Raw genomic sequence first — 27524 nt, 5'->3', positions numbered from 1 at the left:
ATGCATATATGCATAGTCTTTATGCGTGTGTATAAATACGTGTATTAAGTATGTATCCCCAGCTGGCCTCCAATTTACTACATAGACAAGGCTGACCTTGAACTGCTGATCCTCAGGCCTCCACCTTCCGAGGGGAACGATTATGTGCTTGTACCACCACCCACCACATTGGGTAGCAATGGGTAAACTCTCAGTGTTGACTAAGGAAACAACACGCGTGTCCCACTTACACCGGCCTTATTCTGCCTTTCAGGCAAGGCTCATCGTAAGTATTTTTTTTCTTTTTTTCGAGACAGGGTTTCTCTGTAGTTTGGGTGCCTGTCCTGGATCTCACTCTGTAGCCCAGACTGGCCTCGAACTCACAGAGATCTGCCTGGCTCTGCCTCCCAGTGCAGGGATAAAAGGCGTGCACCACCACTGTCCGGGATAAAAGGCGTGCGCCGCCACCGCTAACTCTTCAGTTTCCTTGTGAATCTTGCTGAGGTGGTAGTCGAGGAAAAACCTAAAGGTGGCCCGGAACTACCGGCTCTTGCTTACCGCGCAGTGGCGGAAGGAGCCGAGCGCGCTCGGCAGCACTCGCAGGCCCGCCTCGGCGACGTCGCCGGGGGGGCGGGGCTCACGCAGGCACGCTCGGCGCAGGGCATTGTGGGCAAGGCGGCCGGTGCTTGCCGCAGCTGCCATCTTAGGGACTCCGGGCCGGGCCTGGTAGGCCTTCCCGGCGGCGGCGGCCGTGTGCGCGGCGGGTGCGCTCAGGGGCGAGGCGGAGGGTCCGTGGGCGGGGGGCCGAGCGTCCCGGCGGCGAAGGGCGGCCTGCGGCGGGCAGCGGGTGACAGGCGGCGGGCGCCGCGCGGCGCGAGGATGGGCCGGTCGCGGAGCCGGAGCTCGTCCCGCTCCAAGCACACCAAGAGCTCCAAGCACAACAAGAAGCGCAGCCGCTCGCGCTCGCGCTCGCGGGACAAGGAGCGGGTGCGGAAGCGCTCCAAGTCCCGGGAGAGCAAACGGAACCGGCGGCGGGAGTCGCGCTCGCGCTCGCGCTCCACCAACGCGGCGGCGTCCCGGCGCGAGCGGGAGCGCGCCTCGTCCCCGCCCGACCGCATCGACATCTTCGGGCGCACGGTGAGCAAGCGCAGCAGCCTGGACGAGAAGCAGAAGCGGGAGGAGGAGGAGAAGAAGGCGGAGTTCGAGCGGCAGCGAAAAATGTGAGCGGGCCCGCCGGCGCGCGGCCGGGAGGCGCGGGGACGCGCGGGGGCGGCGGGGCCGGGAGGACCGGGGGCGGGGGGAGCGGAGGGAGAAGCCGCGGGGCGGGAGCGCCGGCCCGGAAGTCGGAGCGGAGGAGGGCGCGAGGCGGGAGGTTGGCGGGGCCGCGCACCGCCGGGCCCGAGGCGTTGGAGCGGAGGGCACCTGAGTGCGGGTCCTTCCGCCTCCGTGACCGAGCCGTAGGAGGACAGACGGACGCACAGACCTTCCCGCCAACGCCCGGGTCGCCGCGGTCCCCTCTCCTCTTTTTTTTTTGGTCCTGGCCTCAGCCCCTCTGAGTGAGCATGCTTGAACCTGCTCTTCCCCGCCTCAATGTTGGGCTGTCCCAGTTCTCCGGACCGAGTTTTCACGCAGAGTGAAGTCGGTTACCGTCAGGGGACTTAACTTGAAATTGGGCAGAGATCATGTGGTTTTGAGGCAGGCGCCTCTGGATGTAAAAAAAAAAAAAAAAAAAGTAGGTGTGGATCATCCAGCCAGGGTGAACTTTATGTACGACGCGTGTACTTTTAAAAGGTGTGCTCATCCCCCCCACCACCCTCCAACCACGTGGAACAATAGTGCTGAGCGTACGCGTGTGTGCTCCGAGTTTAGCCAGCCATCTTTTCAGAGTTCTTCGTGAAGACTGGAGACGTGTTAGGAAGCAGGAACTTTGGGTAGTTTTTGTACGCGGGCTTGTGTAGGGGTTTCTGTTTTCTGCGTGTGAGTTCGTGTTAGGCAGATTTTTCCAGAAGCAGTCCTTGGGAGGTAATGCTGTCGGTGGAACTGCCTTGGGCTGTCAGATTGTGTCTCAGTACACCTTGGCCACGTGGAATCTTGTTAGGGTGTGGAACCAGCCGGTAGCCTTGAAGATGTAGCTCTGACAACTCCCAGTAGGACATAGGAAAGTTACCTGTGACAATTGAGGTAATTCTCCATGTGAAAGCAGAGGAACCTTGATATGCTAATTAAAATCATTAGTACTCTCCACATGGGCAACCCAGGGTGAAATGATGGGCATAGAGCATTTGAGAAGGGACGGGGCTGGCAGCCACCTTATATGAAATTCTGTGTATATTAGACAGTTCTCTAGTGTGTCCTAGTCTTGCAGAGAGTACACCGAACATAGGTGATGGAGCCTTGGGAGTGAGGGAAGTAGTTGGTCTGTTTACAGATGCCTGTTAGCTTGTTTATTGAGCTAGCTGCTAGTATTTATTGAGCCTTTAATACGTGCCAGGAGCTGTGGTAGGTGCTGTTGATAGAAAGATGATTGGCTCCTTCTGAGATCTTGATGTAGCTCAGACAGATGATAGGTAATAATAAAGTAGTGTACCACCAGGAGTGGAGGGTAGGAGATGGTAAGACTCTCAGGCTACATACAGAGCGTATGTGGACCACAGGAGTAAGCTGTCTTCCTGAATCCCTGAGAGAAGAGAATGGAGAGGAGTCTTAAAGTTATTCACGGTGGTGTTGGCTCTAGGAGTGACTAGAGAGGTGACTAGAGGCTGGGGATTATAGATGGGCTCTTGTATGCATATGATTTAATCCATCTAGGATCAGGAAGTTCTGAGAAGGGAAATGCAATGGCACCCTTTAAAAGACCACTTATTGTTGAAAAGGATGCTTTGTAGGATGTCCACTAAGCAGCAGATAGGGTCAGGAGAGGGAGTGGGAGAGAGCAGTTAGAGTGGAAGAGGAACCGATAGCAGCGGTCGGTGTCTAGGGTGCATGCAGCTGAAAGTAGGACATGGAAAGACGGCATTGGCTGTTGTTTGGAGTGCCATCACTACAACTTGGCACTCCTAGGGTCTGGTTGTGTATAACTCAGCTGAGCTCACTAAGGTCGGTGATAGGACTTTACTTGTGTCTCTAAAACCTGGGGAATAGAAAGAATGCCCTGGGGACTGTGTAAAGAGCGACGAGCAGTTGGTTCCAAGGATTGAAAACCCCCAGGGAATGTGTATTTGCAGTAAAAAGCCCAAGGTGGAACAAGATGCTGCTAAAAGTACATGGGTGTGCAGTGTGTTTCATGGGGTCTGGGGTTAGCCGAGTGGAGACCAGTTAAGTCTGATAATTGAGACCGATTGCTTTCCTCTTTAAAATCTGAGGCCTTAAATCATCTGTGTATGTGAAATGGAGGTCCATTTTATTGTGAAGATTGGAGATGCTATCAAGTACTTAGTGTTTGGCCATAGAGTGTGTCAGTAAATGTTACTGAGTATAACTTAACATGCTTCCGGGCACAGCCTGCTGAATAACTTAGAGAGGAGTCCGGTAATTATTTTAATTCATTACAATAATTCAAAAAATGATGAAAAGGTAGGCCTTTACATTTATTCACATTTTTAAAGAGCTAATTTACATGGCTCCAAATTGAATCAGATCTCCTTGTGCTTGGGTCCCAGGCATGTCATGTGATTCCTCATCCCTGAATTGTACCAATATTAACATTCCTTAGGTATTCTTTTAAGTTGTATTAACTGCTGAAAAAAAATAGGTAGCTGGAACAACCTGTAGCAAGTCATATCATTGGCCTAGTAACTTCCTCCAGGCAGTGACATCTGAGATTTTATATCTTAGTGTTAACTGCATTACAAATCAGGAGCCTAAGAGTATCCAATATGAATTGGAATTCATATAAGTGATTCTTAGAAAAATAAATAGAGCTCATAGTGAGGGTAAAGAGCTTCATGACTGAATTTGCTCTGCAGAACTGTGTATTTCTGGAGCTTTAAGACAGTGGTGGATCGAGCACAAAGACCTGCAGTTGCTGAGAGTGTACTTTTTCAGTCACTTTGGTACTGGTTCTGTCCCCATCCTTTGTCCTGGAGAAACTGCAGAGTAGCAGGAGATTTAAGGCCATTAGCTTCAGGGTCTGTCAAAGGGTCATTCCTTCACTGCAGCATTCACTGTGGCCCAGTGTTTAGCACTTTTAGGTATAAAGTAATTAGTGTTTACTAGTAATTACTAAGCAATTCCTAGAAGTTCCACGAAGTGAGTTCCCTTGTTTTAAGGATGGATGTTTTAAACTATGGCATCAGCTTTGTATAGCAAGCCATGTCCTCACTGCACCCTCCCTGGTTTGTGTAGCCAGTTACCGTGGGCTCAGCAGAGAAAATGAGACAAACGAGATAGAGCCATGTCCCGTGTCCCCCCCCCCCCCCGCCCGCCCCCCCCCCATGTATTTAGGCTTAGATTTAAGAAGCTAGAGCCTTCTATCCCAGGGTGGCTCAGGAACCTGTAAGCAGGACATCCTGGCACTCACCCGAGAGAGAATTCTGTGTGATTCTTAAGATGATGACCAGAAGTGATTTGGTTCCCTCTTGAAGAAAGTTCATTGTTTTTAATGGAAGGGTTGGCCATGGTGTTGTTATTGGTTTCCTGTTAACTTTGGCCATCAGGGAAGGTGTACTGGTGCTTAAATCAGTAGTTGTCTATGTGCCTGTTGGTTTTCTGAATTGTATGTGGAAGGGGGACAAGATGACATGGTTGGGCCTCAAGGTTTTTGCTACAGATTGTAGAAACAGATTAAAAAATTGTCCCTGGATCCTGAAGATACCTTTTTAATAGTATTGAGAATAACAACCAAAATGATGTTCCTGTAAGGCTTGTAATAGTACAGCTGTGTGCCCAGATCTTGCCTGCCCCTCACTTAGGGTGCATAAATAAGGCTATTGGAGGCATCCTGGGCTGCCCTGCTGTTCTTCCAGGAGCAGAGGGAGATGATACGGGGCAGGCTGGGTCTCGTCCTGGAGTCTCTGCCTCACCTCTTCTCTCCCTTAGACTGCAAACCCCTGAGCTGCAGTTAGACACTTTACTCCTGTCATCTTCTCTTGGGTTGGTGTCACCACTGGGGTGAAGACTGCCAGAGCGGACAGTTAAGGCTGGTTTCTCTGGCTGTAGTAAGTAGAAAGATGAATTGGTTTGGCTCATTTCCCCGTTACTGTCTAAGTCTGTGGGTGACACTGCTGGCTAGCTGTTGCTATATTGATGGCTCGACTGCCTGACCCAAATCCTGAGTACTATGAGTCTCTTTCACTTTACTGGGTACCTCAAGTGAGAGCTTTGCTGCTGACTGATGAGCTTTCCTAGGGTCTTTTCTTATTTCCCTCCCTTTCTACTCACAGGAAGTCTCATTATCTCTTTTGTACTTAATGCTCTGTTCTGTCTGACACTGATAATTAAAAGTTAAGTTTTTGAAAATGTAAATGCTGAGTTTCTTGGGTGTTGCTGTATCTAACTGATTTTCCTAAAAAAAAATAGCTGAAAATTTCCCTTTGGGTGGATAGAAAACCATTCTGTATATAATTGCCATTGAATGGAGTTATCTGTTCAGTGTTGTCATGTTCATGGTAGGTAGTTTATCACTTTGGAGGTATCTGCTGTGTCTTACTAAGTGGCTGTTGACAAAGGCCTACTCTTTATTTGATGGGAATTTGGAAAGAAAGGGATGTGTTGAGTCTTAAGCTCTCATATACTGTTGGAACATTGTAGTTGGGAAGGAAGTATTAAAGATGCAGACAAGTCCTCACAGCATTGGAAATAGCTAGAACCTTGAGAAAAACCAAATTTACTGCCCTGTCTTTTGCCGTTTTGGTAGAAAGAAGTCAAGGATAAGTGTAGAAATGGAAACACAGATTGAGCTGAAAGTGAAAGCCCCTGGGTGGGAATTGAGTTGAAATGTCTTAGAGTGGTTAAAGGTCACACCAAACTAGAAGGTCTTTACTAAGCAAACCAGTTGATTGACCATAGATTCTAAAGATAAAAGTTACAGGTTTTGTTAATTTGATAGTTTGGGAGGAAGTATTAATAAATTGGCCTCTTTGAATTTAAATAAAGAACTTTTGAATTCATTCATTCTGCAGAAAATAATGCTTAGCCTGCTGCTAGGTAGAAACGTAATATGAGTGAAATGTACATCAATACTTTCTAGTACCAATATTTAAAGACCAGTGTAGTCTATCCAAAATACTGTCATTTAACATTTAACCAAATAAAATGAAAGAACATTTTAGGTTGGTAGCACTTTGATAAATGTTCTTAGACAAAATTTTGTTTCCAGTCAAAAAACTAATTGTGTCAATGAGATTAAAATGAGAACAGTAACATGCTTCGTTCAGCCTTGATAATACAATATAGTTTTAACTTTCTATCCTGTCAAATCTAGAACAACTTTTAAATAAAATCAAATATTAAACGGAGGGAAAGGGGGAGCTGGAGAGATGGCTCAGCAGTTAAGAGCACTGACTGTCTTCCAGTGGACCCAGGTTCAATTCCCAGCACCCACATGACTGCTCACAACTGTCTGTAACTCCAAGATCTGACACACTTTTGCACAGACATACATGCAGACAAAACACCAATGCACATAAAATAGAAATAAATTATTAAAAAATAAAAGGAGGAAAAGACACAACAGGATAAGTTCAGAACCCAGAGTAAAGCCAACAAAGCAACAGCGCCGTTGTCTGTTCTTTACTTGAGGAGGGAGGAGGTGAATGCACTTGTGCACCTCAGCCTTGGACAGCATGACTAAGTGCCTCACCAACTGGGTAACAGAAGTAGATTCCTGTTCATGTTGACAGTTCCTAAATAAACCTAATGAATTAGGTTCTTGTTACACACCAGCTTTGTGTATTGAGAGTGCATGTGCCCCCCCTTAAAGATTTCATATTCATTTGAATTTCTGTATTACTATCCTGACTGCTGTTCTTTGCTGAATGTGATGTGAGAGTACGCTATAAAATTAACGGATATAAGGAATCATACTTACTAAGTAGGCTTAAATTAATTTTAATTCTTAGGTTAAAATGTTGTCTTTTCTACTTTTATTTGCTAGTCGGCAGCAGGAAATAGAAGAAAAACTCATTGAGGAAGAAACAGCACGAAGAGTGGAAGAATTGGTAGCAAAGAGGGTAGAAGAAGAATTGGAGAAAAGGAAGGATGAAATTGAGCGAGAAGTCCTCCGAAGGGTGGAAGAGGCCAAACGCATCATGGAAAAGCAGTTGCTCGAAGAACTCGAGCGACAGAGACAAGCTGAGCTTGCAGCACAAAAAGCCAGAGAGGTAACGCTCGGTCGTTTGGAAAGTAGAGACAGTCCATGGCAAAACTTTCAGTGTCGGGTGTGCCTCCTGCTCAGTCCAGAACGAGATGGAATGCGACTACCTAGTCCTTTCTCATCTAAACATACGTGGCTGCGAAAGATAATTTTTTAGCCAGAAGTGCTGACTGGTACTTAAAAGTTACTTTCTTAAAACTTATTCAAGGATATTTTTTTTGATCTAACGGAACTGGCTTATGTATTTGAGAAGTGTTTGAAACTTTTGCCATGGCTGCAGGACTACATTCTTTTTTGGGAGGGTAGGGGGAAGCCAGGGAGTGGAAGAGGGAAAAGGCTAAAAAATCCACCGGCGGTTGCATCTTCTCTGCTGTTACCTCTCTGTTACCTAGACTGTGAGAGGCTTTTGCCTTCAGTCAGATAAAGAGCAGGGCCTGACGTGAGTGACAGCGCCTGCTTTTGATACATAGGTTTTCTCGCTCCTCTTTTTTTCCTTCTGTTCTCCCTCATCCCCTCCCTAAATCCTTTCAACACAGTGGACTAATTCTAGCATTTTGATTATAAGGCCCTCCATTTTCGTAATGTGTTTCAAGGAATCTTTTAAGGAAAAAATGTCCAGATTGTTCATCCTTTTTTTTTTCTTTCTTTTTTTTTTTTTTAAAGTACCTACTAACAACTCCTTTTTTTCTCTAGAGAGTTATGAAGGAACAGGTTGTCCTTGTCTGGAGTCAAGCTAAACACATGATTTGTTTTATCAGCAGCTGGAGCAGAAGTTGAAAATGTCTTTCTGTGAGACAGTAATTTGCTACTGAAGCTTTATGGCTTGTTTGCACTGATTACTCCAGGATCGTAAAGTGTGGCCAAAGTCACAGAAACACTCAAGGCAAACTGCTGCACAGCACTGAGTGTCCATCCACAGTTTGATAATGAACAAATGAATCCCATTGTGTGACACGGGAAATCTGTAGTTACATTTTCTTGAACATAAATTTATAACTATTCGGCTTCAATCATGACTTGCTGTCATTTCTCATCCTGGCGTTACTGTGGACAAGTTGACGTTGTGTTAAGTCTGCTTTCTAGTGAGCTTTGCTTGTACGGTGCACTCCCCATGTCCTGTCCTAACGACATAGACCATCTGTTGGTAGTTGGTTCACAGACTAAAATTCAGTGTATGGTATTTTTATTTATATCAGTGCCTTTAATAATGGAGATATTTTTGGAGTAATTGTGCTATCTTGTAGCGAGTTATTAATCATAGCAAGATTTTTTTCTCTTCATTTGCTTTTTGTTTCATATTAACATTTTTTTTTTAACACGGACACAATCCTCTGACAGTCTTTCCAAATACTAAAATCATTTGAGTATGTGTGCTGTGATCTGAACACTGCCCAAACCCATCAAGCAATCTTCATATAGTTTGCATTATAAAACTTCATTAAATTCTCCAAGAAAAAAAATGACAGAACTTTATTTCCTGACTGTGCATCCCCCGGATTCCTGAATTTCAGTGCAGATTGTAGATGACAATATAAGCTGCCTTTAGTGATTGTCAACATCTGATGTTAAGTCCATGCCCCATGGAAGCAGTCCTTAGTATGGATTACCATTTGTATTTTTCACTAACAGTAAATGTATTTTTCTTATTAATTGTTTGCCTTAGGAATGATGAATTACATTTTTTGTTCCTTCTTACCATAAACATCTGCATTCCTCAGCTCAGCCTTCCTTGTATGTTGTTTCTTTATAAATGGTTGAGCTGCTGATGCAGGTATTGCCAAGCTAACAGTACAAATCATTTTAAAGAGGAAGCTGGCGCGTATGGCAGCCGAGGAGCACACTCTGCAGGACACTGGACAAGACAGTAAATACTCAACTTTTAATGCTGATTAAAGGAGTATAGGTAAAGAATACGTAGGTATCCATAATTGGTGAGACAAATATTCACTTTATTTATATTTTATATATATTTTTAATTTGGTAAATACTATCCAGTTTTGTAGTTGTCCTTGTTGATTTGTGTGATATTAAAGTATTAGTAATAATTGCCAGGAGACTATTAGGGAGGGTTTAGTCGGTTGCTGTTTTGGACTGGGAGGGATGATTTAAATCTAGTGTTAGAAACCAATTTTTTAGTGGCTGCACAGTTTATCATTTGTCAGACAGAAAGGTAGCTGTACAGCTGCCCTGTAAGTCAGATCCAACAGAGTTGAGAGGAAGATTAGTAAATATTTGCTGGTAGAGCTAAACACTTTATTTTTCTAACGTCGTAACATGTCCTCCCCTTTAGGAGGAAGAGCGAGCAAAGCGTGAGGAACTGGAGCGGATATTAGAAGAAAATAACCGGAAAATCGCAGAAGCACAGGCCAAACTGGTGAGTGCTGTGTATTTGGGAGGCATCATGCAGGGTCTTCCAGATTGTGTGGATTTGTGCTGAGTAATTGGACTTTGAGGAGATTCTCAAGGCTACTTTAAGGATCTTGAGGTTGAGGTAAAAGTGGTAGAATTATAAAATTTTCAGTGGTTTAGAACATTTCCTAGGGGAGGTATACTTTCTCCTGTGTGTAGCGTCTTTAGTCTTGACCATACTCACATTTCTTAGGCCTGGAAATAACACCAGGGAAAAGGCAGAACACCCAACTTCTTCAGATAGCTGACACAGTAGCACCCCATTCCTAGACAGAAGGAAGACTCTACATTTGAGCAGTCTCCTGGGTCCCCTCCCCCACTCCCACCATAGATCTCGTATAACCTAGGCTGGCCTTGAGTTCCTGATCCTCCTGCCTCTACTTTCTCTATGCTGGAATTGCAGGTATACTCCATGGCAGCTCACACATTTATCTCTTATTTCTAACTTACAATCTAAACAGAAGTACAGAGACTAAACTAATTGTATCATAGAGCTGTGAAAGGTATAGGTCAGTTAAAAATATAGTCAGCCAACATAAGGAGAGACTATGACTATAAGTAGTTCAAGACCCCCAGACAGTAACCCATGCGTGTAGACAACCGGGAGAGGGTCTAAGAGAGTCTGATTTGATTGCAGTAGCAGTATCAAGACAGGAAAAGTATTTGATGCTAAGACTTGCTGTTTAGGAGGAAGAGCAAGTTGTGTCACTTAATTTCTCCTTAAAAACTGACTACTCAGAAGAACACAGAGGGTAGTTGGTCTTAGAGCATGGGTGGGTTAAGTGTATGTCCCACTGCAGGTAGAAGAAAGACAATCTAATTCAGGTTCGGAGGATTGAACTTTGAAAGGTAAATACAGTTTGTGATAGACAAACATTTCAGAAGAGAATATGACTGTGAACTAGGTCTATAAGGACACGGTAAAAGGATCGGATGGATGGCTGCGTTAGGTTTGACTTGTGGGTGCCTTGATACTCCTCACGTCGGTGTGGCTCTACCCATATCAGTTACTAGTTTACCCATATGAAGAGTACAGTTTTCTCTTTTGTGGGGGTGGGAGGCGGAAAGATGGTGATCACAATATAGAGGGACATTTCTCAAGCAGTGGTTAATGGCCAGCTTTTGTTTTTTATCCTGTTTTCCTCTCACCTCTACTTTGTAAAATGCTATTACATGAGTTGTAAGAAAATGAGGTCAGTTTTATGTAAGCCCTCTAGTGCTTTGTTTTTTTTAAAAAAAGCCTGGATATATGTATCCCATTTGTGGTCATTGCAGTAAAGTTGGGATCTTAAGACATGGCTGGTGTTGAAGAAAATGTTGTTTGTGGAAAGTGGAATGTCCTTTGTGAGTGAGTCAGAAGATTACTTGTATATGCAGATGATGGCTCTTTTGATGTTGTTGTTCCTCTCCCTTGCTCTTTGGTTTGAGTGCTGCTCTTCGTTTACTGAGAAATCTGATATAAAACATTGAAATTCAGTCAAATTAAGGACTAGTACAAGGGAAAGAGAAGCGATAGTATATTGTAGACACCACAATTTGCCCAGGTGCTGTGGTGCTTGCCTGGCTGAACCAGCAGTTGTATGTGCTGGATATTGTAATGAATATGTTTGTTCATAAGCTGTAGAAAACAAGAAATAGGGAACATTTTCCATGAGGAGTGGCCAAAGGTAACCATGCAACAAAATCTGTGTTGACAAAAGTCATTTAGAAAGTAGGTAAAGAATTATATTCTTGTAAATAATTTAACGTATTTATTGTATAGACTTGGATGATTCCAAGAAAAGTTAATAATATAGGAATGTTGAAGTGGTGTGGATGTTAGGGTATAATTGACCTAATTGTGATTGAGTGGGTACAAAGGCCTTCCAAGAGATGGCTCTTTGAATTAGGCCTCAGATAGAAGGCACATGAGAGTATGAAGAAATGAAATGGCCAAGGCCTTGAGGTGAGTTAGGGAACAGCGTGCATGTGGAATCGAGCCTCTGGGGCACTGGGGAAATACTAGTGGTGAGCGAACCTGGTGCATGGCAAGAAAGATGTGTTGGAGAGCAGAGACAGGCCAAGAGAGATGCCCTGAGGACATGGTGCGCCTGCTCCTTACAGTTCTCAAAGAATAGCAACAGAGAGTTGATAAATACCAGCTTCCGGATGAGAGCCCCGAAACATACGGAATTCTTGACATATGGCATGATAAATAGCTACTGTAATATAATGGAAAATAGGTCCTAACTTCTGTAGAAATCATTTTTCCCTCCCATTGAGGTCCAGTTCCAGTTAGTTTTCCATTCTTCAGGAAGTACCTGTGTTGAGAAAGACACAGTGTGATGAAAGCACTCCCGTGTGGTCCTGCGGAGTCAGATGGGAGTAGCAAGTTTCAGAAACTATCTGTGTAGACCCTGTACCTTAAATTCTGCTTCTGCAAATGTATTTTATACAATCTACTCATGTGAAACTCCCATTTGCACAGCATACTTTCTCTTACAGTCACTTAAGAGTGACAGCTGTCCAGCCAGGGGAGTTTTTTGCAGACCAAGAACTTCTGAACAGGAGACATGATGAACAAAATAGCCAGATAAAAACTGTTGTCCATTAGAGGTGGACATTTACTCACCTTATAAGTCAGTGAGTTAAAAATCATTATCTTTAGCTAGTATTTCCAGTATAACTTTACACCTTTCTTCAGTGTATACGTGGTTTATAAGGGTGGATGCTACATTCCGTTTTTATGGCCGTGTAAAGAAAGCCAGCAAAGCTGGGCACTGAAGTCGTCCTCTGACTCACTCACTTCAGTGGCCCTGTCAGGATAACAGCTAAACACGGAGCCGAGTGCGGACTGACAAGGAAGATCGGGTCAGTGAGAGTGTGTGAAGGTCACTGTTAACTCTGTGCATAGCTCTTGCTCATATCTGTTCCAAATGATGTGTCAAGATATGTTTCTCTCTAAGATGACCGAACAGTTAACACATACAAATTTGATTGTAAAATCACATAAGCCACATGTGGCCTGGCTTCATTGAGAAGATACACTCCTAGTTTTTAAACTTGAATTGACAACCAAGTGCCTTAAAATAGTTGAAGAATTACTAATGCAGAATTTTAGTTTCCTCTTCGTTGTGTTTGTGATGTGTATGCACATGTGCTGGCCTATGTGTGCACACACATGGGGGACCTCAAGTTGGTGTCCAGTGTTTCCCTCAGTCACTTTCACTCTTTTTTTTTTTTTTGAGATGTAGTTTCACTGAACCTGGATAGCATTTCAGCAGACTGACTGGCTCTTGGGATCCACCTGTCTCCGCCCTCACTCTGTTTGAGTTCACAAGTTGCAGGTGTATGCATCCCAACAGGACCCACTTTTACATGGATACTAGAGATCTGGACTCCAGTCCTAATGCTGCCAGCCAGTACCTTACCACACTGAGCCCAGCCCATTTACTTGTTTTAAAGAAGCACTTAATTTTTGAGGGTGTTTTCTCCAGGTTTTGTATGCTGTGCCTTTGAAAATGTCAGGTATTGTGTAGAAGTATATGAATCATGAAAAGGAAGCAGAATTTTGTGTTTCGGTTTTGGTCATTTTGAGTTGGGTCTGGGCTTTGTAGTCCAGGCTTCCTTAGTACTCCTGGTAACCCTTCTGCTCTACCTCCCATATGCAGTGTTACAGGCATGTTGCCACCAGTAGAGTTTAGATAATGCTGTGGAGGGATGTGTTCTGACTAGTTACCAGTAAAAAGCACAGCCTCCACCTATGTCCTGCCTAGTGTCCATGCAGTGTAGAGATTCACCTGAGCCATCTCAAGATCACTGGAACTAGGAGTCATTATTAGGAGATGGATGGATTTTGAGTAGGTGGGTGTTCAAGGTGTGAAGGCAGTGCAAAGTGCAAGTTGACAGATACGTCTAATATTGAAATAGGTCACCACTTACATGTGAGTTTTATCACTGAGAGATTAAAAATGCCCCGTGTGAAAGTTAAAAGGTGCATACTTAAGTACAAATTAGTGGACAGTTTGCAGTGAAGAGATAGTTCTGAAAAGAGTTCTAAGGAAATTGTAGGGGGGTTGTTGTTTTTAAGTACACTTGGTGTAGTAGACTGAGCAGTTTACTCCCCCTGCCCCCAGTTCCTAGAATTTTCAGCTGTTGCTTTATATGGTCAAAAAAGTGAGGAGTGCTCTTTTGCAGGTATGATTGAGTTGTCTTGAGAAGGAGACTTTAATCTCATTTATCTGTTGTGTATCATCATTACATGTGTCCTTTTAAGAGTAAGATAGAGGGAGATTTTTCTTAACTTCATAACATAAATCAGAGAAGCTCAAGTAAGAACAGAGCAGAATGAGATTTCAAATGTTTGTTTCCCCAGGCATGGGGGTGTACATCTTTAATCCTAGCACGAGTGGAGGTTAGCCTGGTGTACATAGCACATTCCAGGACAGCCAGAACTGTGTATGAGAGAGACCTTGTCTCAAAGGGAAGATTGATTGTGGTCAGAAGACGCACTCCGTGGAGGCACCTGAAGCCAGCAGTATTCAAGGGAGCCGAGCCCTGCTACTGCGCTGAGTTCAGACTTTTAGGCTCCAGAATAAAGTTTTGCTTTGAGCTTCCTTAGTGATCATGGGTTTGAAATTGAGCAGAAACTGGAAGATGTTGAGGCACGTGACAGAAAATATATCGTTAAATACATAATTAAAACTTCAGGAATGTGGATTATTTTCGGGTGCTTCTTTAGCATTCAGAAGCACATTAAAACATGTTGTTTGAATGTGGAGGGAAGATGATCCATAGCTAGCCAAGTTCTGCCCTGCTGCTGTGTGAAAGGTAGGACTCAAGGATTCTAATCAAGTGTAGGACTTCTCAGTCTCTGTAATGAAACAGCAAAGAGGCTGAAGAATAAAATCAATTTAAAAGGAGCTAGCACACTTGGTTATTTAGATTGCAGAAGATAATCACAGAAGGGCCTGGAAGAGTTGGCTCGGTGGTTAAGAGCCCTTGCATTTGCAGAGATCTAGGTTCGGTTCCTGGCAGCTTCCAGTTCTCTGTCACTGCAATCCTAGGAGATCCCTCTCCGAGCTCTGGGTACCAAATACTTACGGCACACATACATTTGTGCTAACCAAACACTCATAGACATAAAACTATTGCATCTTGCAAAGACACAGAAGAACTTGATCTAAAATGAAGGTGTGGCATCTAGACATTTTTTTGAATGTAACACACAGGTCCCTGGCTACCTCAGCCTTGCTCAGGAATGAAAATTGTCTAGAAAAGGTGATGGGGAGGGTCCCAGTATGGTGATTTACATTGGAGACTATTGTTTGAATGCTTCTTTTCAGTGAAGCACTTCACAGATTGGCTCTGGTCTTGGCAGGTAGAAACTCTTAAGAAGTACTTAGGCCTTGAGGGCTCCCGCTTTGTACCACTTGTGAAAGGCTTGAGGTTGAGTCCATCTTATTCTCTCATAGCAAATGCTGCCATGCTGTGCAGTGTGTCCTTTGCTATTATGTAGTTGGGCCACTCACTAGATGGCCAGCATCTTGAATTGAGAAGTAAAATCCTTCTCTATGTGTACCCAGTCTTCATTGTCCTGCAGGAAGGGACTAGCATTCATAGTCTGAGGGAGGCCTGGACTGAAAAGGAAGATGAACAGATTTGATGATACTGGCCTTAAAGTCAGTGTTGTGTCCACGAGCCAGCCCTGGCAGCTCTGGAGTGGAACAGTCTCACTCTTGCCAGAGGCTCAAGACTTTCCAGCAGTCTTGATTTTGCCCAGGTGGTGCTGACTGAAGACCTGCCTTCACAGTATACTTCTTTAAACATACAGTCTGCGGTGGTTTTTTTTTTCTTTCAAAAATTTTTCTTACAGTAGGCACATGAAATTACAGTTGGAAAGAACACAGGGCACCCTTTAAGGAGTGAGTATATATAGGTTAAAATGTTCCAGTACTTAGAATAGGTAATAGTGCTGTAATACACATCTCAGGAGGTGACACCAGATGTGTAAGTAGTTTAGTGTGAAGTGACTAGGAAATCAGCATGAGGGATGGGTTTCCTCTGAGGGGTTGTTCCTTGTATGTTAGGGAAGAAAACACTGATTTGTGACCTTATATTACTGTATTTGGGAAAACAGTATAAAAAGCAGATGTTTGGCTCTTGCTCTCTGTGTTGACATTGCAGAGAGTGGCTTGAACAGAAACAAAACGTGAGAAGATGTGCTTGTATCCACAAAGTAGCAGTTAGATGCTTTAGAGAGGATTGATAAACTTGCTGAGTGGGGCATAGAGGGAGCAAGAAGGGGAAAGACCTTCTAAGTATGATTGTGCCAGGGAACCAGTGCCTGGGAGCTCTAGGCATTGAAGGAAACTGCAGCCATTCAAAGGGAAATGAATGAACAATACGTGCAAACATGTCCCCCCAAGAGAAAGAATTTGGGGCATAGAAGATCAAAAGCCTCATTCATGTGTGTGTGTAGTATAGTTTTTTTCTTTTTAAATGTGAAATTGTATCTTTTAATCTTTTATTTAGATTTGTTCATCTTTTGTATGCATGTGTCTGTGTGTACATGTGTGCTTGGTGTCTGGAGTCAAAAGAGGGTTTTAGATTCCCTCCCCAGAACTGACTTACCTTTATAAAGGGTTGAGAACCATCATGTGGGTGCTGGGAATCAAACCTGGTCCTCTACAAGAGTAACAAGCAAGTGCTCTTAACTGTTGAGCCATTTCTCCAGCCCTTAATTTGAAATTTTAGAACATAAAATCAGAAGGAAACCCTGAAGCTGTGAGACAGTGTTCCTTAAATCCGACACCTAACCCTCATTTTAGGCAGTACAAAATATCCTCAAGTATCTAAAATTGAAGTTTGAAAATGATTTAGGAGTTTTTAAATAATTAAAATTGAGAAGAAAAGGTAGTAAAAGCAATGGACATAAAATTCTCTTTAGATGATAATAAGTGATACTCTGTAGAGTAGATAGATTTGGTACATGTTTTCCTCAGGAAGATAAAGTTAGCATAACTTGGATACTTGTGTCTTCTTACCTTGTATGCAGGCTGGCTTTGAGCTTGCAATTCTGCAGTTTTACCTCAGCTTCCTAAATACTGGGATTATAAGTATGTGTCACCCAATACCCACTTGTGTTTTTTGTTTTGTCTTTTTTTTTTCCTTTAAATTTTGTACATGAAAACAAGAGAAAAGTATAATCAGGTTTGACCAGCACATTGACTTTTAAAACATCTTTAGTTTGTATGTTTTTGAGGCAGGGTCTAGTAGCTGAGGATGACCTTGCATTCATGATTCTCTTGTCTCTACCTCGTAAGTGCTAGGTGTGCCCTTCTGTGCATGGCACTAATTCCTTTTAAAACATTTCCTCCTTGTCAAGAATAAGGTCTGCATTAGTATATATGTTCCAGGAAGGAAAATAAATTAAGTCACTAGAGTTACAGGTGGTGGCAGAGCCAGTCAAAGCTTTGTGCCTTAGAGGGCTTAAAGTGGAGTCCACATCTGAGCAGTGGCATGGCGTCTGTTGGTGCCGTTCTCCATTTTCCCCTTGTCCTTTCAGTCACTGCCATAAAGTGTTTTCTTCCTCTCAGTTGTTAGAGTGTTCAGACAGTCCAAGGAGGAGAATGCTAATTATGTTGCAGTGGGCTCTGGTAAACAAGATGGAGCAGCCAGGCCCTACACTGAGAAAGACCTTTAGTTTTCTGATTCCTTTTCACCAGCCACTCTAGGCATGAGATGCTGAGTTCTAGACATAATGGCCAGAAGCAGTGGTCTTAATGACCTCACTGTAGTAGACACTAATCTTGTTGGCCTCTCAGGTGTCCACAGAATAACCCTTATGAATAAGGTGACTGTGGTGCTCTTCTCTTCCCCATGCAGATACTCGAGTTCTCATTACACGGGGCACAAGAAAAGGAGGGGACAAGTGGCCTCAACTGGGGAGGGAAGTCAGGGCTTAGGAAAGTACCTAGTAAGTGAGGGATTGGCATGGCACCAGGTTCAGATACACTAGATGACAAAACTCATCACTGGGGAGCCTGGGTATTAAAAGTGAGAGGTCACTGAAGTTTGTGTTTGAGGATTCCACTTGTGAAGAAGTGTGAAGCTAGCTGCACTAGCATAAAGAACAAATGGACGCATGGGTAGGGCCTTCGCCTGTTTGGCTTATGTGCTAATTCACTGAAAAGTCAAGGCTTGTCACTGTCTGCTTCTAGCGCTAGAGGTTAATCCCATTACTAGGTTATAGCAGAGACAGGGCAGCCCTTGTAGTGCAGCAGTTCCTGAGTGCGGCTTATGTATACTGTGAGTGAACTGCAGCTGAGACTTGAGCTCAGTGCAGCATTTGAAGCAGACTTTTGCTCCTGGATTTAAAGTCTTGTTTTGTTTGGTTATTAAGCAGAGCTAATTTCCTGTCTTACCTCATTTGTCTGCTTCCCATCCTCCACCTTCAAAGGAGACATTCGGTTATGGTTTTGTTTTTCCAGAGTTCTTGAGTTGCATGTTCAAGCATATATAAATATGTTGTGTTTTTGTTCTCCCCTGATCACACAGAAGTAAGACCCTCTGCTTACTATTTGCTAGTTTGCCTTTCCACCTAATATATATCGAAGAGTCCTGCTTCAGAATGTACTGGCCTTTTTTTTTCTTTCCCTGGATATTGTTTTTCTTTTTGGGGGGCGGGGGGAGCACGCTCGGAGCACACATGAATGCCAGAGGTAGACACTGGGTGTCGGTAAGTCTTTCCTATCATTTTGAGACAAGGTCACTTGGTAAACCTGGTGCTAACTATTTCAGATAGTCTGTGACTGCCCAGTGAACTTCAGAGATCTTTTAGCTCCTCTTCATGGTGCCCGCCGGATGTGGGCCAGTCACTGAAGCCAGCTTTTGAGAGGCTCCGACCCTGTGTTTGCACAGCAAGCACATTGCCCCAGAACCTCCTCCCGAGCTGTTTGTTGTTGCTTTTGAAAATAGTCTGTTTGTGTGATTATTTAATGCATGTCTGTACACCATATGGGTTGAGTGTGCAAGGAGAACAGAAGACTTATAGGTGGTTGTGAGTCACCATGTAGGCGCTGGGAATTGAACCTGGGTCCTCTGAAAAGTAGCCACTGCTCTAAACTAAGCCACCTTTCCAGCCACCTGTTTTGTTTTTTCATAAGTATGCAGTATTGTTTTACAGATCTTTATAGACTCTTTAGCCTTCATCACTTCCTTTTCCAAACTGTTACAGTAAATAGCCCCGTAGAACTATGAATCTGGGAGTCCAGGAAGATGGCTTAGTCAAACAAGAGCTTGCTGTGTAAGTGTGAAGACTTGAATGTTATCTGAAGCACACGTGTTCTGCAGCACAAGCTTGTAATCCCAGCCAGGGTAGATGGGTTTAAAGAGTGTCCTTGGGTCTGTTGGCTAGCCATGGTAGTCCAGCCTCTAGCTACAGGCACAGTGAGAGGCAGTTCCAAAAGCAAGGTGAAAAAGCAATTGAGGAGAGGATCATGGCTTACCTGGCTTGTACATACAGTAATTGTACATTTTGCATGTTTATAGTTGTATTTTTAAAGGAAATTCCAGAAACTGAAATTGTTGAGTAAATTTATTATAAAGGTAATTTTGATGAATTAAGCTGCTCTTCAGTAAGTATATGAATCAGACATTAATGGTATTGAAAATTATATCTGACTTTAATGACTTTTCATGTATGGGAGGCTGACCTTTTGACTTTCACTCAGAAGATCCCAATGGTTTACTAGGGTCAAGTAGGATAAGGTTTCCCAAGTGTGCATGCACTTTGGTTCAGTATCTAGTGCTGGCACCCCAGATCCGTGATTTGATGTAGATAGTTGGCATAAAGTTTTTTTTGTCTGTTTGGTGTTTTTTTTTTGTGTGTGTGTGTGTGTGTGTGTGTGTGTGTTTTCGAGATAGGGTTTCTCTGTGTAGCCCTGGCTGCCCTGAGAGACTCATTTTGGTAGACCAGACTGGCCTCAAACTTAAGGATCCACCTGCCTCTGCCTCACAAATGCTGGGATTAAAGGCGAGTACTACTGCCACACGGCTGGCTTATGGTTTTAAGGGTGATTAGTGTGTGTGTGTGTGTGTGTGTGCGCGCGCGCGCGCGCGCGCGCATGTACACAGGCTTGTACACATGTAAAGGTCAAGTTAACATGGGATGTCCTTTCAATCTCTTGACTTCACTCTGTGAACCAGGAGCTCACCGATTTTCACCTATTCAAGCTAGGCAGCTTGCAGCAGCGATTGCCTCCACACCTGCGTGGCATTTATGTGTGGGTTCAGATGATCTGAATTGCAATCCTTATCAAGGGTTTTTAATCTGTGGAGCCTCTGACCAGCCGCAGGCACATCATTCTCTCTGTGCTGTGATCACTAGTAAGGCTAGAGAAGATGGCAGGTTGAATGAATTCCTATGTGGGCAGGATTTTCGTGGCGGTCTCACCGCTTGCAGGGCACAGTCATTTTGGAAGTTCAGCTGGAATTTTCTTTTTCCGTAGAAATACTGGAAATTTGAAGGCAAAGGAGAGGTGTCTTAGTACAGTGCACAGTGGGAGCAGTCTACCAGTTTAGGTGTACATGAAGTGTGTAACCTTTACCAGGTGTGGTGACAGCAGATTTGAAAATGTTCTAAAAGCTGAAGAGAGAATAAAAGACCAGACAGCGTGGTCGTGAGCAGCTGATGGACTGTTTCAGGGGGAGAACAGGGCGGGACAGAGCTTAGGAGTGCTCCCAGCAGACTACCTGAGTTTGAGGTCAGGCTCTGCTATGGTGTGAGACTCTCAAGTAAATAGGAAAAAAAAAAGTGGCCAGAAGTTGGCTCAATGGGTTAAAGGTGCTTGCCTCAAGACTGATGCCCTGAGTTTGTCCATCTCTAGAACCGACATGATGGAAAGAAAAAACTGACTCCTTTAACTTGTCTTCTGGCTTCTACAATCATGCTGTTGTGTTCCTCCATCCACTAAATGAATGACTGAATGAATGAATGAATGAATGATTTTTAAGATTAGAAAAGGGAACAGAAGAACTTGGCCCTTAGAAAGGATGTACTTATTTTCAGAAAGGGGAGAATAATTTAAATCTAAAACCTGTACAGTTTGGAGTGCTGTTGGATCTTGTTAGTACATTTTTACCAGGCTGCTGCAAAGGTTGCTTAGAAAGAAGACAAAGAATGGGGTGGCCATCAGTGCTCTGGAGTTTTACCTGGCCCTCTGCCAGGGTGCTACTCAGTCCCTCCCAGTTCCCTCTTGGAGCCGGGCTTGCAGGGCTCTGGACTGTGCCACCACCTGTCTGCCTTTCTGTCCCAAGAGTTGTCCATTTTGATACCCACATGACCTAACTTCACATTTTGTGTCCTGTAACATTAATAATAGTCCATTACCTTTATCATCTTTGCCAAAGGCCTCCAGCCTAGCCACATTGCATTTTACTTTAAAAACCAATGAAAGGAGACCAGAGACGGGGTGATGGGTAGAGTGTTAACTGTTTGTGTGACTATGTGGAAGAGGACGTTAGAGACAGGAAGAAACAAAGTTGTATTCAAAAAACGGGATATCGCTGGTTTTATTCTTGATTACCGTCTTAAAAAGTTTTAAGTAAAATAAGGCAGAAGCAGTGACTTCAAATGTAGCTTTGAATGGGAAGGCAGCTCTTAGGACAAAGTGCAAACGTGGGAGACTGTGGTGACGGATGGAGACATGGAAGGGTTAAAGCAGCCTCTCTTACTCCTGACACTGTGGAGGTTGAGGGTGGATGGTTCTCTGCTGTCATGCTGTCTACCCTCTGGGTGCTGTTCCATTCTCATGTCCAGAGTCATCAGCTAATTGATGACTAATGTCCTTTAGGAGAAGGGCAAAGGTGACCCGTGAGAATTGAGGCGGTGAAAGTGGCCTTTGGAAAGTTAGGAGGAAAGTCCTGATGAAGGAGTTGTGAGAATAGCTTTACTTTTCATGGTACCAAGGGCTGTCTCCTCTGGAGAGGAAGTTATAATCAGTTGCTTAAGATTGAAGGTGTAAAAGGCACCTCGGGCCTTGACACTGTAGCTGATGTGAAATTAGATAGCATTTTATAATCAGGTCTAAACGTTTGCTACTTTTTTTCTCTCCAAGAAATTGGGTCTTAGAAAAATTCATTTTTAATTTTCTGAGACAGGGTTTCTCTGTGTAGTCCTGGCTATCCTGGTACTCACTCTGTAAACCAGGCTCACCTTGAACTCAGAGGTCCACCTGCCTTTGCCTCCTGAGTACTGGGATCACAGACATGCACCACTACACCCGGGTAAATTCTTGGTTACTTATTGAGTATATAGTATAGAGGCACAGTGGGAATGTTTAACTACAAGGCTTATGTATGTCTAATTATATTATAAATATAGTAATTGGGTAGATAAGATACTCTGGGACTAAGTCTGTGTCTTTGCTTTAGATAACTGTTAATCTTGATAATATAAAGATAGAACCGAGTCTATGCTCAACACATGAAGTCCATAAAATTCATTATTCATAAACTTGAAATAGAGAAAATATGTAGGTATAATTATAAGTAAAGAATTCTTTTCTCAATTATTTTTTCCTCTACTGATCTCTGTATGTTTTTGTAGGTTATCACTTGGTAGCCAAAAGATCCTGAGAGAAGGGAATAATGACAGATCTCATTCTTATTTAACTTTCAGGCTGAAGAACAGTTGAGAATTGTTGAAGAACAAAGAAAGATTCATGAGGAAAGGATGAAACTAGAACAAGAGCGACAGCGTCAACAAAAAGAAGAACAAAAAATTATCCTGGGCAAGGGGAAGTCCAGGCCAAAGCTGTCCTTCTCATTAAAGACCCAGGATTGAATGGCAAACTGAACTTTTTACAAAGAAAAATGAAAAACTTTGTATTGTAGCTTCATGTTGAAGTGGTTTTTTGTTTTTGTTTGTTTTTTTCTTTTTTTTTTTTTTAATTTGGAAAATCTGGAAAGTTAGCTTGTTCTAATAGGGGCTATGCTCTGCAATCCCTTTATTTTCCCCCTTTTCCTCCATGACATCGAATCCTTATCAGATCATTGCTGTCTTCTAGAAGTGGTGTATTTTTCACCTTTGGGATTCTGTACTGTTTGGTGGTCTGCTAAGAGCAGGTCACTTGGTGACTAGCTGGTCTGGTAAGGTGTTCACTGACCACTGTTTACTACGTCATAATGCTGGTTTTGCTGACTTTTTGTTTTTTTATACATTTATAAAAAAAGAAAAAGTTGGTGATTGCATTACAAAATTCCCAGGGTTTTGCTGGCCTGTGTGTGGTGTGTTGTTACAGCAGTGTCCTTGTGGCACTGTGGCCCTTGGTGTTCCCGAGAACAGGTAAGGATAACAGGTGGTTGCCTGCTACAGAAGCACCTGCAGTGCAGTACTGTCTCTGTTGGACTTTTGTTTCTTTATTGACAAAATCAAACCAGCATTCCCCACTGTAAATAAATGATTTTGCTGAATAAAGTAAAGTCTTAAATTCATATGTTTAAGCAATTTTTTTTTAAAGTTCTGTTAAATCTGAAGTGTGGTTTACTTTTAGAAGCCTTAGAACTGTACTAAATTTCCTCCGGTTTATATTTTCACAGGGTTTCTATGTACACTAACTCTACTTGTGAATTAGTACTACTAGCTATTTTTACAGACACTACTTTATGCTGATAAGAGTTAAAACATCAAGTATTATCTTTGAAAAAATTCTAAACCTGTGCCTCTGTTATAGAAAATAAGGATTATTGCCACAAATTATACTTACTAAACACTAGAAAGTATGTTTTTAAAATTTATGGAATATTAAGTCACTTTCAGAGAAGGTGGACCATCAGATAGAACTTGGCTTTGTTCAAAATGGCTAAAATAATCTTCATCTTTGCATGTTTATTTTTGGGATAAACATTTAAATTCAGTCAGTCTTTGGTTTGGGGGTTTTGTTTGGGTATTTTTGCATGTGGAAACTTAGAGATAACCATGGATTTTATACAGTAGAATCTGCCTCATTTAATCTTTTTATTTGTTGAAGTTTACTAATGTTAAAACACTCAAGAAAAGGCTATAAAATGGTATCGAAAGCGCATAGGCATGGCGTAGTGGAGAACCCGGTCCCTGGCTACAGAACAGTCATATCATTGTTTAACATTGAAAATGTTACTTGAGAAGATTAAATGATAGATTATTTTGTGTTTGCATGCTATGGAAAATGCTGCTGCTTTAGTTTCAACTCTTCGATATGATAAAGAAGAATGATAGAATTTTAAGTAGGCATGAGGTCTATATAGTGAGGTTTTAGTAAACAGGATAACCTAACACTCTGAATACACATTCACTTCTACCTGAATAGATATAATACTTAATCTCATAAGTTAGCTCAAATTATTTCCTGATTCCTATACTTTATTCCTTTGATGTAATTTTTCCATTCAGATTCATTGTCCTCGGTTGTATATAAAGGTTTTGGAAGTGTTCATTAAAAGTTGCTTTTGCTCTACTGGTGTTCTAAGCACTGTATCTGAAGAGTAACCTGGGCTTCTAATACTTGAGATCAGCCTTTTCGTGCCTTTTATTCCCGTCATTGAGTTTCTTCTGCTACATGTGAAAAGAAATCAATTGCTAAATGACACATCTCGGTGTCTACTGTTGGAGACTCCTAGATACTAAATTGTTCCCGTGCTTAGTAACTCATTACTGTTGTCCACTAGGCTATAGGAAAGAGGATGTCATTGTTAGTAATATGCACCCACCTTTTACTGTGCCACAACAATGCAGTAACTTGTTTTCCTCAGTTGTTCCACTGCTTTTGTGTACGTACTATAAGAGCTAAGAATCTTTTTCACAATCTATTAGCAGTTCAGATGTTCCCCTAATTTACTAAATATGCCTTTAATTCCCAGTTTTGTTTTCTTGAGTTATTTGAAATTTTTGATGCATTATAGAATTAATTATTGACTGTTTATTTTTATTACAGTATTTAAAGTTTGTAGTTATTGCCATTAATATTGTGGAGTTTGCAGAATTCTCGACTGTATAAACTAAACCTTTGAATTAGCTTGGTGTGAGGACTCTTTAATGCTTCAAGTAGGGGAAGGGAACCCCTAGGCAAGGACTGTAGTTTCCCTTAGGACGTAGCAAATGAGCCTGTTCCTGTGCCGAGTAACAACTCAATCACTTAATTGTACTAGTGTACGTCCCCAGCATGCCTCTGTGTGTGTGTGTGTCTGTCTGTCTGTCTGTGTGCCTGCATGCACACATGTGCTGTCCTGCCTGTGTCTGTGTGGTCACCTTTCCTAGATAAAGTAGGATCCTCAGTTTGTCACTTAATGAACATTTTCCATGCTGCAATTAGTTTGAGCTTCTGGTGTTCAGTTGTGTCAAATTCTGTTGCTTCTACCCAGAGCATCTGTGCACTTTGCATTACTGGCCATGAGACTGCTGACGATGGGAGTTACCACCTGCTACAGGAGTCACGTGAATACTTGATATTAGGTTTACTATCTGGAAAGGACCTGAAGGTATTGCTGAAGGCCAAAGACAGAGATATGGATAACGGTGTTCACCAATGGTAGACAGCTTAGCTTTCCATTTGTTGGACTGCCATTTAACTGGTCTTGATTCCTTTGCCATCTGTGACATGTGTTGATGGTTTTAGAAGTGAGCTGTCCTGGGGAGGGTCATAAGGACCCTAATGTCCGTTGCGTTGGCTGATGCACAGCACCATACATTGTGTAGCTAGTTGCCATTTGCTTGGCATGGTTGGGATGCTTTCCTTCTGGAAACCAGTGAGGTTATGGTGACGAGAATAAGTGGTTTGTGGAACAGCAACAGAGCTGGCTAGAGTCCAGAGGATTCACGGTGTGGTGAGAGCCTCTCCCTCCATTCTTTTTGACACAAATCCCAGTGCCTGTTTTCTATGTGTTGGAGTGCTCTGCAAATTAGAGGTACATCTATGCTCCAGTCCTTGTTAAATTGACAGACACTTTGAAAAGATCATTGCTCTTTCCCCAATCCTCAGGTCAAAAAACTCTTGTGATTGAAACCAGTGAATTGAAGAGCGATGCATGTTGATGATCCAGCAGTTTCACACAGCTGGATTGTTTACTTAAAAAGGTCAGTTTAGTACCTGCCAGATTAGAATGAAAGATGTTCTCTCATACATGTGACTGGTTATGGTTTTCATTCGGCAAATGGCCCTTCACTTTGGTTAGTTGACAGATAAGGAATTAAGAACTACGGGACTGGTTTGTTGTAGGTCTCGAGCTTTTTGTAACATGTAAGAGGGCAAAAGGATTTGTGAGCTAAAAGTAGAAGCTTTTATTACCTTGTCTCAGTGATTCCACTTGTCCATTTGACTGTTGATGTTCTTAACCAAATGTCTAATCAGTTCATGAAGCAGAGATCTTGTCTAGAGTAAGGCTAGCTGTGTATTTCCTTGTCTGTCGTAATACCTGGCCAGTTGGATGGATGGACCTCCACAGGTCCGTCAGGAAACAGGGTTCATTTCCTAGTATCTGCTGCTTACTGTCACCGCTGTTTCCCTCCATACCGACCCTTCGGTCAAGGATCAAGTTACAGAAGAGTCTGAAGACCAAACTGCTCAGCATTGGGTATAAGGCTTGGTGTGAGGTACATTTTTGCTGGCAAATGGATTGGTCACTGAAACTCAGCTTCTCTGCCTCCCTCTAAGGAATCATTTATATTTACTTTTATAATAGATTGCACTTTTAAAACCCCCAGGTCTTTATTGACTTTGAGAAACTTCCTTAGCTATGGAAATCAGTAACTTCCTCCGCTGAAGTACCTGTTCTTTGGCATAGAGTTGTATCATATTTTCAAAACAACCCAAGAATTTATTTGTAAAATGAGGTCCCAGGGCAGAGGCAATTACACTGATTGGTGTGGCCATGCTTTAGAATTTCTTTTGTACACAGTCCTATGGCATTTTTTGCCTGGGATTATGATAGATGTACCTACCATTAGATACAAATGGCTTAAGGTTATGTTTTAATTTCCAAAATGACTAGATAAGCAGTTGAGGACCCGAATGTTAAGTTTGCAATGACTGGGTCTTTGTGACCAAAGGTATCTATCTGCTCACCAAAGTTAAGTCCAAACCCTTGGAAAGCCACACAGTAGGACTGTTTCATGTGTGACTTTTTAAAAAAGTGTATTTACATTGTTCTCAAGGTGAACTGCTTTGGGTGTCAGAATATGTGGCTTACTGAAAATGGTATTTTTGGAAACTGGGTTATTTTCAGACATTACAAATTTCCTTTCTTTAGTTTACCCGAGAGAGGATGTAAGGGGAGCTAAGAGGTCACAACTTAAATTTCATAACACATACTGAACATCCGTTCAGACCATGACTTACAGCGTTAACTTCACACTAATTTCTATGAATTCCTTAAGTAAAATCTTGAAAACAAGTACTTTTTATCTCAAAGTTCAAATAGCAGCGCCTGCTAGTTTCTCAGTCTTGGGAATCATCAGGAAGTTAAACAATGACTCCCAGGGCGCTGAGTGGGTGAGTCCCTTGCCCAGCGTGCGTCCCTGGTTTCAGACCTCAGTACCCCACCCCCAGTCATTTTGCAGGCTTACTTAAAAATAGTAATTACAAAAAAGACTTTCTTAAAGCTGTATTTGGGAGAGTGAGCCCATTCCATACTTTGGGTGCTTTAGTGTTAGGCCAGTCTTTCCAAACCAACTCCAGTTGCGGTACACGTCTGTTGAGATTTTTGAAAGCACTTTTTAAAAGTTCCGAATTTGTAATGAAGGATGAAGTGTGTGTGTGTGTGTGGGGGGGGGGGGGGGTGGAGTGGATAGACGGTAACAAAACCAGGT

The 27524-nt window shown here is 42.8% G+C and overlaps 1 protein-coding gene across 1 annotated transcript; it reads left to right on the top strand.

Moving 5' to 3' along the window:
• The first annotated feature begins 657 nt into the window (after positions 1 to 657).
• On the top strand, positions 658 to 24177 carry Arglu1 (arginine and glutamate rich 1). Its single transcript, XM_052751625.1, has 4 exons — positions 658 to 1199; positions 7073 to 7298; positions 9582 to 9665; positions 22362 to 24177. The coding sequence occupies exons 1-4, from the start codon at positions 859 to 861 to the stop codon at positions 22524 to 22526; spliced, it is 816 nt and encodes a 271-aa protein (XP_052607585.1). The 5' UTR covers positions 658 to 858; the 3' UTR covers positions 22527 to 24177.
• The last annotated feature ends 3347 nt before the right edge of the window (positions 24178 to 27524 follow it).

The sequence above is a fragment of the Peromyscus californicus genome, unplaced genomic scaffold (genome assembly GCF_007827085.1).
Source record: "Peromyscus californicus insignis strain IS unplaced genomic scaffold, ASM782708v3 Scaffold_23__1_contigs__length_62951481, whole genome shotgun sequence".
NCBI lineage: Eukaryota > Metazoa > Chordata > Mammalia > Rodentia > Cricetidae > Peromyscus > Peromyscus californicus.
Note: the sequence above shows the minus strand (reverse complement) of the source record. Positions and strands in the feature narration are given on the sequence as shown.

Excerpts from the sequence above, each read along its gene's own strand:
- Arglu1 (XM_052751625.1), top strand. The coding sequence starts at position 859 with ATGGGCCGGTCGCGGAGCCGGAGCTCGTCCCGCTCCAAGCACACCAAG. Across the intron at positions 7,299-9,581 it reads CAGCACAAAAAGCCAGAGAG|GAGGAAGAGCGAGCAAAGCG; the intron begins GTAACGCTCGGT and ends CCTCCCCTTTAG. Across the intron at positions 9,666-22,361 it reads CAGAAGCACAGGCCAAACTG|GCTGAAGAACAGTTGAGAAT; the intron begins GTGAGTGCTGTG and ends TTTAACTTTCAG.